General features: G+C 40.3%; 1 protein-coding gene across 2 annotated transcripts in view; it reads right to left on the bottom strand.

Moving 5' to 3' along the window:
• LOC131937744 (transcription factor COE3) overlaps positions 1 to 13192 on the bottom strand; it is a 48500-nt gene that overhangs the window by 27063 nt on the left and 8245 nt on the right. For both annotated transcript variants that reach the window (XM_059295360.1, XM_059295361.1), the window contains exons 4-7: positions 11344 to 11407; positions 9786 to 9841; positions 9487 to 9560; positions 9202 to 9270 (exon numbers count right to left, since the gene is read on the bottom strand). In XM_059295360.1, coding sequence (XP_059151343.1) covers positions 9202 to 9270; positions 9487 to 9560; positions 9786 to 9841; positions 11344 to 11407 — 263 coding nt within the window. The remainder of the gene's footprint in view (positions 1 to 9201; positions 9271 to 9486; positions 9561 to 9785; positions 9842 to 11343; positions 11408 to 13192) is intronic.

Raw genomic sequence — 13192 nt, 5'->3', positions numbered from 1 at the left:
ACTGAATTTGTATTCTGATCAGCTATATCTGATCGTGCATTCGATCACTGAATTTGTATTCTGATCAGCTATATCTGATCGTGCATTCGATCACTGAATTTGTATTCTGATCAGCTATATCTGATCGTGCATTCGATCACTGAATTTGTATTCTGATCAGCTATATCTGATCGTGCATTCGATCACTGAATTTGTATTCTGATCAGCTATATCTGATCGTGCATTCGATCACTGAATTTGTATTCTGATCAGCTATATCTGATCGTGCATTCGATTATTGAATTTGTTTCGCATCACTGCATGTTTGAGTGAGTTCGAATCAGCAAATTCGCATTAATTATTCATTGAACTTTTTTTTGGATTGTTTGCTGATATATTTACCTCAGACTTTATATATTTTTTATTTTTTGGATGCTGGACTTTTTTTTTCCGTTTGTACGTTTTTTAAATTGAATTTCATAATGAGTAGGTCTAATGAATATTCAAATTATTTTCAACACAGCTTTTAGATGATTGAGGCGTTAGTTAGACAAGTTTTTGTAACAATTTAAAATTTAAAAAAAAATGTAAATCCTTCGTATAGATCCAGATAGCAGTGCCCTGCTCTGGGGTCTGTTAGTGCTATTATGACAGCCCTGCATGTGAACTTTGCGGGGAGTGAGTCTTCATTAATTAATGTACTAATTACGTTTCATGTTCCCTGCGATCAGAGGAGCGCACGTGAAACAGTGGACAATAGCCTGTGTGAGCAACCAGTCGGGCTAGAGCATGCGTGTAGTTAATGGATTGTTTCGGTTTTTGGAGAGCACTAAACGCAGGGAATAACACGTCCATGGGGGGTGGGTTAGGCTGGGACAACGGGTGCTATGTTGTGTAAACTTGAGTGGTGGGGTGATAACATCAAACGTAATGGACGCCACTTGCAGTCGTGCATGAAGATACGAGGTGAGGACAGGGACGGGGTAATGAGATTGGTAGACAGTGGAAATTTGGTGGCCACTCCAATTGCGGCGGTGATTACACGAAAGGCTCGCAGTGAATGTACTTTTCGACGCGATCGTCATGAGCAATAACAATAGGACCGTTGCCGCGGCAACCGTTAATTAATGCAGATCTAAACAACACGTGAAAATAGAACACTTAGACGAAGATGCAATCAGGATATTCACAACAATATTCAAACCATTTAGGATGTTGGAATTAAGTAAACAACACGAGGAAAACAAAGTGACTGAAATAGGAATGATTACGTCAGAGAAAATTAAGCCAGAATAGGAAACAGTTTTTAAAAATCAATCACCTTCAATATGAGTTTTTTTTAAAAGTTAACGCATAAAATCTAATTTAATGAACTTAAATAATTTGATATATTGTGATTGTAATTTACGTCCGTGTGTGTGTATAACGTGAACAGAACACAAACATTAACATATGCTAATAATTTCTAATGACCACGAAATAGAGCATTTGTCCAAAGCTTCTAAAAAAAGAAAAAAAAACAGAATAAGCGTATATGCTAAAAGCTTCTAAATAAAAAAAAACAGAATATTTGTCGAAAGCTTCTAAACTAGGACCAAAAAACAATATATGCTAAAATATTTTTTTAATAAAGACTAAGAAACATAACATATGTCCAAGGTTTCTCAACAAAGCCCGTGAGATGAAATAGCCCTAACACGGCGATGAAACAATGACATGTGTTGTCATAGGAAACCAGAACCGATTGGATTACGATTAGCGCTAATGCCATAATACCGTTTGTAAACTGGAGCCAAATTAGTGCCAACTCATCTGTACCCGGCTGGTACCGTCTGTTTAATTAGCGAGGGTAGTATCTGTTTAATTAGCGAGGGTAGTGTCTGTTTAATTAGCTAGGGTAGTGTCTGTTTAATTAGCGAGGGTAGTGTCTGTTTAATTAGCTAGGGTAGTGTCTGTTTAATTAGCGAGGGTAGTGTCTGTTTGATTAGCGAGGGTAGTGTCTGTTTAGCGAGGCGAATCGGAAAGTATCTGGTCTGTCACAACTTCCGGCTGACGTGTGTTGCTGGGTCACGTGACACAAAAGAATAAAAATGTCCAGTGTTCCAGTTTACTACTTAGAGGCAACACGATATTAAAACCTCTGAAACTCTAAACGGTCTTTGAGGGTTTTTTTAAAGGGGGGAATAAAGTGCAAAGTTACAATGAAAATTAAAATAAAAAATAATAAAAGAGGTTGGGGAGTGTGTAGAATGAGGGATAGTTGCCAGATTTTTTAAAACATCGAATGCTCTTTCTGTTTTAAAACTAATATTTAGAATGACTGATTAAACTTTAAGATAGTTAAAGTATATATCTACATTAACGAGGTGCGAGGTTTTTTTTTCCTACCCCGCTTTCCCCCCCCCCCTTCTCACCTACACCCAGAGTTTCCCTTCACATCTATCTTCCCCCTCCCTCCTCCCCAGCTCACCTAGTTTCAATCACCCCCCTCCCACTCACATCTAGTATCAAACATTAACCTTTCCCCACCCACCCAAACCTGTATCAAACATCCCCCACTCACACCTAGTATCAAACACCCAACCCCCACCCACACATGTATCAAACATCCCCCACTCACACCTAGTATCAAACACTCCACCCCCACCAGCACCTGTATCAAACATCCCCCCACCCACACCTGTATCCAACATCTCCACCCCTACTCCCACCTGTATCCAACACCCCCCCCCCCCCCCACCCATACCTGTATCCAACATCTCCCCCACCCCACCACGGGAGACGCTCAGCCCTGTAGGTCCGGAGTTCAAAGGTAAGCAGACCCCAGCAGCTACAAACACGCAGACACCTCCAGGCAGCTCACGGCGTAATGAGCCTGACCTCTGACCCAACGTAAACATAGGGGCTGTCGGTTCTAGAACAGAGAGACTTGAGATGTCGGCTAGAGTTATTCCCCTGTCTCACGTTTAGACCCTTGCGTCAAATCTTGGTGTGAAAACAAAAAACTTAACCCAAATATTTGATTTTAACCTGGCTTATATTTTGTTGTTAAATTAAAATTATATCCAAAATAAAGCTAAGTCAATATTTTATAATTTACAAGAATGCTATTGTAATCACATAGACTAGATTAAACTAATCCTCGAAACATCTCCAAATCATTATTCTACATGGAAAACCAAGTATCTTTAAACCTTAAAGACTTATTTTAAACAGATTTGGTGTCAGAAAAAAAAGCAATTTTTCCCCCAAAGTATTAAAATATTATACTGTATCTTTCTAAACTTTGGCTCTGAAGCCCCAACATTAAAATCTAAACTTTAGCTCCAAGTTCCCGCCCCGCCCAATCCATCTCTGTAGACCCAACATTAAAATTTCACGACTCTGTACTAGCGAAAGTCCCGAAAATTAAATTCCGGTAACTTTTCGACACTTAAAATTTATTTGAAATATCACGGCATAAGAAACTACATTTGGAAACATTCGCATGAAGTCAAATCAATCAATGCCCAACACTTTCAAATATTTTTTTTTTTACACTACACGTAGGAGATACAGTGTAACTTTGACTTGGATTTTCTTTCTTACTCGAATAAAAGTCTAGTCTATGCTACAAGATCAGGTAGAACATAATACAACAAACACCGGCAAGTTGAATATAGGCCACATCTCCATCCTATACCCAGCAACTCCATATAGCTGTCACCCCTAACCATAGTTTCTGTTTATTTCATCTTTTCTATTTATTTATACATATAGTCTTCAGCATGGTGTTAGGGTGTAAAGGGGGGGAGGGGGAGCATGATTTCTTTATTTTCAAAAGATTCGATGCCATCAAATTTTATTTTCATTGCCGTGTTATGGGATCACGGCAAGTCGGTCTATACGGAGGCTGCTAGAGAGAGGAAGCTTGTCTACACGGAGGCTGGTAGTGGGAGCAAGCTTGTCTACACGGAGTCTGGTAGTGGGAGCAAGCTTGTCTACACGGAGGTTGCTAGCGAGAGGAACCTAGTCTACACGGAGGATGGTAGTGGCTCGTATTTAGACGATAAACAGCCGGTCCCCAGTGGGTTTAAAATAAGAATAAATATTGCGGAAACTTTTTCCAGGCGGGGACCAACATTTTATTTTTATATCAACTCGCCGAGGTCTTGTCAAGATGCTAACAAACTAAAAGGTTAGGTTTGGTGACTGTTACCTCACATGTACAAATATACACACCGACAGACACACCGATTATATATATATATATATATATATATATATATATATATATATATATATATATATATATATATATATATATATATATATATGTATATATATATATATATATGTATATATGTATGGTGTGGGTATTTGAGTGTGCATAACGATTGAGTTGTACAACCGCTGCAATAAAAACAAAGTTTCGAACTCGATCTTTCTGTATTTTGCCACAAACCGCTTCTGCCGCACCAACCAGGAAACGGTTAGCTGTACCATCCAGGAAACGGTTAGCTGTAGCAGCCAGGAAACGGTTAGCTGTAGCAACCAGGAAACGGTTAGCTGTACCATCCAGGAAACGGTTAACCACACCATCCAGGAAACGGTTAGCCGCACCATCCAGGAAACGGTTAGCCGCACCATCCAGGAAACTGTTAGCCGCACCATCCAGGAAACGGTTAACCACACCATCCAGGAAACGGTTAGCCGCACCATCCAGGAAACGGTTAGCCGTACCATCCAGGAAACGGTTAGCTGTACAACCAGGAAACGGTTAGCCACACCATCCAGGAAACGGTTAGCTGTACAACCAGGAAACGGTTAGCCGCACCATCCAGGAAACTGTTAGCCACACCATCCAGGAAAAGGTTAGCCGCACCAACCAGGAAACGGTTAAACACACCAACCAGGAAACGGTTAGCTGTACCAACCAGGAAACGGTTAGCCGCAAAACGAATACTCAAACAACTCGTCAGGGTTGACATTTCGGTGCCAGGCCCGTCCCCTCCCCGCCCGTGGGTCTACCGGCCCCGACCAAACAAACGCCGGTGGCCATGCCGGAGCTATTGGTGAGCTAATGTGTGCCAGCCATTCGGGTAGGTGTGTTGTCATCACCCCAGCCCGGCTAGACCTGCAGGATGGAAGCGATCAATACGGTGCCGCAACCGACTGGTTTTTTTTCAAACTTTCGGCAAACATGAAAGAGTAGGGGCTGAGTCGGGCTCTAATGTAAATAAAGAATTCTCTACGTGTCCACCCCCATATCCCTACCCTCAACATTTTCTTTTCTAGACACTAAATATTTCATTGTGTTCAAAAAGTTAGGAAATAGGAAGTGGTGATCTACTATAGTTGTGTCAAAGTTTGTAGTGTAAACTTGACCTATATGCTTCTAGGTAGAAATGGCTTACAGCCTGGATTTTGTTATACAACAACAACCGGGGATTACCCCCCGCCCCCCCCCCCACACACACACACACATTTGGTGTCTTGTCTAAGGGTACATCTGCAGACGAGGTTTGATTTGTACATATTTTATCAAATGAAATGGTTAACTTCCTAATATATAAAGGTCCAAATCTGCCATCGTGCCTACATTACTTTAGTAAAAAAAAAAACACGGATAAAATAAAACAAAAATAAACGGTAGGAGAAATAGCCTAAATAGGTACTTTAACGAAACATACTGACCAAATTGTATGACAAGGTAAAATGACCATCTTTGGATTTACAAAATATCTACGCTGTCCTAGAATGAGACTGACAATGAAATTTGTCAAACATTATCTGACGGTTAGATCAAACGATCCCAGGGGTGAGGACGTCCCCCCCCCCCCTTTCATTCTCCTTGCGCGCTGGCGTGTATCTACACGTACGCTGACGGTATTTGTGTTTGAGCAACTGTGTGAATGACCCGCTATCATCACTCACTTGCTCCTCTGATCACGTGGCCTCCGGGGAGAACACCTGATTGGATAATCAGCCCGTCAAGGTGCCGCTTGGCGAGCTAATGGATCGTACGTTCGACGTTCGAACAACATTCGCGCCACCTTCTCAAAAAGCGCACGGCTGCGGTGCCATGTACGTACGGGCAGTGTGAGCAGTGGAAAAACACGGGATGCGGTTACACGTGCTAACACCTACGACCACAGCGATTGGCTGCCCTTTCAGAGAACGTCCCTCAGTGGGTTGTAGACATCCGCAGGATAGTGTGCATCTAGAGCATCTCTAGGCCCATCCACATCAGAAGTAATCACAATATTCTATTGTTTGATTTCATCTAAGAATATACACATTCGTATATATATAAATAAATAAATAAATATATATATATATATATATATATATATATATATATATATATATATATATATATATATATATATATATATATATATATATATATATATATATATATATATATATATATATATATTCTAATATTCTTGCTTCCCATTAAACCCAACCACGTAGCAGAACTTGGCATTCTTGCAACTCTTGGACGAGAGGTCTGCTATGTCCTAAATACATGACATAATTACTGTTCCATCCCCGCATGTGCATTGAATAGCAGAGATCTGCGTGCTTACAGTGAGCGTGTTTTTTTTGCAGATAGAACCCCATGCCAGAACTCCATGCTAGAGCTCCATGAAAGCAGGAAAAATTACATCTCATAATGACAATTGTTGGGGCGTCAGCGGGGAATGTTGGGGGAGAAACAAAGGTCTTTGTTGGACAATATGGAGACCGCGCGTGACTCCACAACGAGACTCATTGTTTCGTAATATTTGATCTCTCGGTTCCAACTTTTAATCTAGCGCTCGTCAATCTAGAGGGTGCGGGGTGAATTCGGGAGTAGGCGTACCACCCACGACCCCACAACCTCACAATCCCATCACCCGTCCATCTTGTTACTCTCGATCCAAACATCCAACTATGCCACTACACCCACCACCCCATACGATCCAAACATCCAACTATGCCACTACACCCACCAACCCATATAATCCCAACATCCTACTATGCCACTACACCCACCACCCTATACGATCCCAACATCCCACCATTCCACTACACCCACCACCCTATACGATCCAAACATCCAACTATGCCACTACACCCACCACCCTATACGATCCCAACATCCCACCATTCCACTACACCCACCACCCTATACGATCCAAACATCCAACTATGCCACTACACCCACCACCCTATACGATCCCAACATCCCACCATTCCACTACACCCACCACCCTATACGATCCAAACATCCAACTATGCCACTACACCCACCACCCTATACGATCCCAACATCCCACCATTCCACTACACCCACCACCCTATACGATCCCAACATCCCACCATTCCACTACACCCACCACCCCATACAATCCCAACATCCTATACCACTACGCTATCAACCCACAATCCCAACATCATACAATCCCATCCTGTCTGATCTAAACATCCTACAATAATACCAAGCCATAACCCTACCATGTTACCACCCCCACAATCCCGACGATTACCCTCGACCCCTAAACTGACCCCTAAACTGACCCTTAAACTGACCCCCGTATCAAGCCTACAGATCGCCAGCTGTCCGTGGCCACACTTTGTAGCGTACGTTCACAGCCTTAACCAGAACAACTGGGGGAGGGGAGGGAGGAGGTGATCATCAAAATTTCATGGGCCAAATGTTGGCATCGATTTTAAAGACTCCAATAGAATAGTGTGAAGGTTAGCCAACACACTCCAGTAGTGTGAAGGTTAGCCAACACACTCCAGTAGTGTGAAGGTTAGCCAACACACTCCAGTAGTGTGAAGCTTAGCACACACACTCGTATAGTTTGAAGCCAACACACTTTGGTAGTGGGAAGGTTAGCCAACACACTTCAATATTGGATGTTTCCAGAAGAAAAGTAAAGTAAAAACAGGTTATTGATACAGTGATATTGAGGAATGAAGAAGTTTGTTTTAGCTCCTCCGTCTTAGCTCCATATTAGCTCTGACTTCTCCCCGATATTTCACCCACGCCTCACATTTCGCTTTAACATTTCTTACATAAACTCTTCACGTGTCAACTATCCCACCCCCCTCCCCTCCCGGACCCCCCTCCCCTCCCTCCCACCAGCATCGAAGTGTTTCCAACTCTGGCCCAGCCGTAGAAACAGTTTACGCCACGCCTGATTAGTTACCGGTCCCGTCACGGTCTGCGGGTTGTTTAAACCCCGGTTCAAGTTGGCTTTCACCGCCGTCAGAATAATCAAGACGTTTTAAACCTGGCGTGCACGTACTTAAATTTTAAATTGATTTCAGAAAAACTCCTTCCCATTTTTATACTCACCCACCCCCACATTTCCACCATCCCCACCCCAACTCCCACGTCATTCCAATAGTTGTTTTCTTACCCCCACCCCTATTTCTCTCACCCCCAACCCCACCCAGGTAAAAAAAAAAAAACTCTTGTAATGCACGACTTAAAATGTTTTTAAAAAATTAACACGATCAAATTATCCCGTTGTTAAAACATGCCTGTGATCTCTCCTGCCACGCGCTAATTAACAATGTCAATTACACTCAACCTATGACGCATTTTCTCATTTGGGTAATGGGACTTTATAAATGATTCTCATTTCCTTCAATATCTGGTGCTGCTGTTGTTTCTCAAACCGAAATAGCACCACCGAGGGAGTTATGTTTGGGACGAGAAGTGACACATTGACGTCTGTATGTGGTTTATATTTAAGTCAAGTTTAAAGTACTTGAACCTTATCGACAATAACTGTTATAAAAGAACATACGTATAAACAACACAAGGACTGTACTTCAGTGTATATGCACTGTATACTAATTACTTCTTATAATTACAGTTGTACTAGTAAACGTTTTATTTGTGGGTAGTCCAGTAGTGGGATATTGTAAGTCATAAAGAAGTAATGTTTTGCTAGTAAAAGTAGTATTGCTATCCTAGCCGTGATTGTAAACATTATCCCGACCCTGTTCCTGATCTTTACCCTGATCCTTACACAGAAAACCGTTAAAACCATCATTCTACCTTACCAACAGCGTTGTAAAAAAAAAAAAAAAAAACACTTCAAATAAATGTGAAATAAAGATAACTAACTAAAAATATTTTTGAGTGAGTAGATAATGATGACGTATTAGTATTGATTGAAATCGATACACTACTTAAAATACAACAGCTGTCACGTGACGAGTGACGTCACTTACCTGTCGATGATCACCGGATCTGACGGCGTTTCGTTCCGGTTGCCGCAGCTTTTTTTTTCACAGCACCGACTGGGGAGTAAACAAATATATGGGGTCAAGGTGGGGTCAGGGTTACTAAAGGGGGGACAAGGTCACTAAGGTGGGGTTGAAGGTCACTAGTGATGGACTATGGAGTAACATCTGCGGTTATGTTTGTCTTAATTAGCTACTCTAATTAAAGTAATCAAAGATTGGGTTGGGGGTATGCGTGGGTTAAAGAAAGGTAAGCTAACACTTTGAACATACCTGCACATGATTTCATGTGTGAGTAGAACTCGGCACATTTCTGGGTTTTTGTCTTGACCTTCGTACACAATAGCCTGTGAGCGAGAGAGTGAGTAACATAATTACACGTGTACACAGATATCCTATGGATGTGATGATTAGTATCATAATTACTAGTGGAGTTTTTTTTTTTGCTTTACAAATATAGATCATAAAGCCGCTGTTGTACTTGTGTATATGCATTTCACAGCTGTATACAGTATGTATGTGCATACCATATAGGCCTAACTAAATTATTCTTGTATGTTATATCTACTCACCTGTTTAGTTACAGAGTCTATAAGACGTATGTACATATCTTGTTCCTGACGAAGGCCTGATACAATATAGGAAAAGTTATTATTATAGACATGTAGTGTAACTTTTTAAATAGTGTTTAGATTATACTTGGAATGTTCTCGTGATTAATATATGTTCAGTATTGTTTAGTTCCAGGCTTCCATAGAAAATATTTCTTTACTACTATTCTTAACAGATCTATATTTAGATATTTTTTTCTTATATATAACTCTCCGTTCCTTTTGTATTTTTATTTCAATTCTAGACCTCTCAACCTGGGTACCAAACACACCAATGCCATTAAACCCATTAGCAATTACTGGTCCAAATAGGGGGCGTGTCTGCTGGCCAAGTTTAAGAAATAAAGAAGGGATCGCCAGTCTCCCTGGCTGGTCAAAGCCCCCACCCTAACCCCCCACCCTGATCCCCACCCCTCGCATTACAGACAGCTGCACTGTTTGTCCTTTTGTTCTACAAGATATTGCTCTCTAAAGACGAGCCACGGAACCTTTGAGGGTAATAACAGGCTGGACCCTAGCCACTCATTTTAGAAAGTGGGACTGGGGGGGGGATGAGTGGTGGAGGTTGAGTTGTTGTAGTTCAACGTAAACAATCGACACTGTTACTCTCTCAAGCTGCTATTATTTTTGAACAGCTAAAACCGTAATTGCAATATTAATCTGACAAAAGTTTTTTGTTTAGAGGAGTGAATAATTAGAATATTAACTTTAATGTAACTATTTCAGGTGGAAAACAACATCAACCACCAACCACAGCAACCTCCCCCCCCCCCCAACCAACACACACACACACACAAACACACAGCGGTAGTAATAATTTTTAAAAAAATTCCAAATATAACTTCCCAATATAATTAAAAATATTCAATATCTAGTGTAGATTTAAATTTAAAACCAACTTGCATGTTGTGTTTAAATGACCAATAAGCCAGTGTATTTAAAGAAATTAATGAATTCAAACAATTATTGAAATTAATAAAGGAGGGAATCAATACATTAATAAAAGAAGTAAGGTGATGTTTTCAAGAAACACAGGCAGTGTTTCTTCCAGACTTTTTTCTCCGGGGGGGGGGGGGGGCACTTGAAATTTTCGGGGGGGGGGGCGGTAGACTTTCTTCGGGGGGGGGGGGGGCGGACACTGTTAAAAGTATATATTTTTTATATACATTATATAAATTTCATTTCGTTCGGGGGGGGGGGGGGGGTGGTAAAAAATTTTCGGGGGGGGGGGGGGCCGAAAAGATGCCTGGAAGAAACTCTGAACACAGGGCGTATAAACACTTTGTATTCCAGAAAGGCAGGGAGTTTAAATTACATTAGAAAAAGTTAGGGGTTTCAAATTTAATCCAGGAAAGAAGGAAGAATGAAGGTAATGTTTTCAAGAAAGAATGGTGTATGTAGACAGCGTATTCCAGAAAAGAGAGAGTATTGAGAAGTTTCCAGAAAAAGAAATGAGTATGGAGGCAACGTATTCTAGAAGAGAAAGGGGGAATGGAGCATATTCCAGAACCGAACGTACCATTAGCATAGAGAAGCTGGACCCTGTAATGTATTCCATTGTTTGTCTTCTGGCCGTCATTCTCCTGTAATATGGATGCCAATCAATATTTGCTTCGATCTTTTAAATGCATTGAGACGTGTGAAAAACTACGATGCTTGTGAAAATATCAGATTAAACTGATATTTGACAAAGTAATTATTTATACGTGCTCACATTTTAAAACATATCCAAATTGAAATCAGTCCGGAAAAAATGTTGTGCTGGTTACTTTTTTTTTTAAAGTCTCAGTAGAGACTAAGGCGTCAATAAACACATTGTAAACAAAGGAGATCATGTGACAAGTGGTTTAAAAATACATGCAACGCGTCTACGGGTTCGTGCATTTGTCCGCAGACATACATGGACAACACACACATACATACATACACACATGCAGAATTTCAAAAACACACACATACCCGCTCTTACATGAAAATAACACACACATATATATATATATATTATATATATATTATATATATATATATATATATATATATATATATATATATATATATATATATATATATATATATATATATATGTATATATATATGTATATATATATATATATTTACTTATTTAGTTATTTATTTAGGCTATATATATATATATATATATATATATATATATATATATATATATATATATATATATATATATATATATATATATATATATATATATATATATATATATATATATATATGCGTGTATGTATTTATCTGTGCGTGTTTTATGTGTGTCGTTGCTTCCATTTAGAGTTCAAACTTTTTTTTTAGCTCTATTCATTTCTCTCATCGCCAGCCACACCCGCACTCACCCCCCCCCCCCACACACACACATTCTCACACACCCGTCGTCCTATCCCCAACTGTAATTAATCTTCTCCCACAAGGTTAGCTGAAGAGTTCTACAAAGAACCAGAATCAGAAAAAAAAACCTCCTTAGACAGCTCCCTAACACACCCCAAGCACAGAAGCTCAAACCAATCGATTCCTAGGCCACCATCGATCTGTAACAAGTGATTCAATTAGCCCACGTTTATCTAATAAACGCCGGCAATTAGTTGCTTTATGAGCCCAGTTCAAACCTGGAAGCGTTTAAACTGGCGCCCCCAGACGCCGGGGCTAAACGGCGCCCCAGGGCACAGGCGCCTTGGTGATTTTCAGGGCGAGGGCGTCTTAAACGGTCATCACTCTCGTCCGTAACTCTCTGTTTCTCTCTTTTTCTCTCTCTCTTTCACACACACACACACACACACATACATACATACACACAACACCTGCACGTATAGAGACTAACCGGAACACACACACACACACACACACGAACTCACACAATCATTCACATACATACAAAAACACACTCAACGCACTGATTTACATCAAATCAAGACATTTAACGCTACATTTTTGTTAATTTCAAGCGATGGCTAATATATTAAAACATCAGTGTAGGTTGTTTTTACAAGAAATGTCAAGTCGGTGTGTTTACGCTTGCCTTGACATATTTATGGAATGACAAGTGTGACGTCATCACGAGTTTCGCAATGGCGTGCGGCCATTGTACTCTCGTCACCAGCAAAATCTCATTTTGTAAACACTTTTAAAAGGCCATCTTTAGGGGGTTTAAGTGCAACGTATTTTCAAGTTGTGATGTATGTTGTCATGTATGCATGTATCAGATAAAGTATACGATGTCATATTATTGTGAAGGTATACTGTAAATGTAAGTGTATGATGCCATATTGATGTTTGGGTATGTTGTAGAGAAAATATGTAACGTCATGTTATGTGCGTATGTTGTAGATCAAATGTGACGTCAT

Source organism: Physella acuta, unplaced genomic scaffold (genome assembly GCF_028476545.2).
Source record: "Physella acuta isolate Inbredline_101_S28 unplaced genomic scaffold, ASM2847654v3 ptg000220l, whole genome shotgun sequence".
In the NCBI taxonomy this organism is placed as follows: Eukaryota; Metazoa; Mollusca; class Gastropoda; family Physidae; genus Physella; species Physella acuta.
This window is presented reverse-complemented; position numbering and strand designations above follow the sequence as displayed.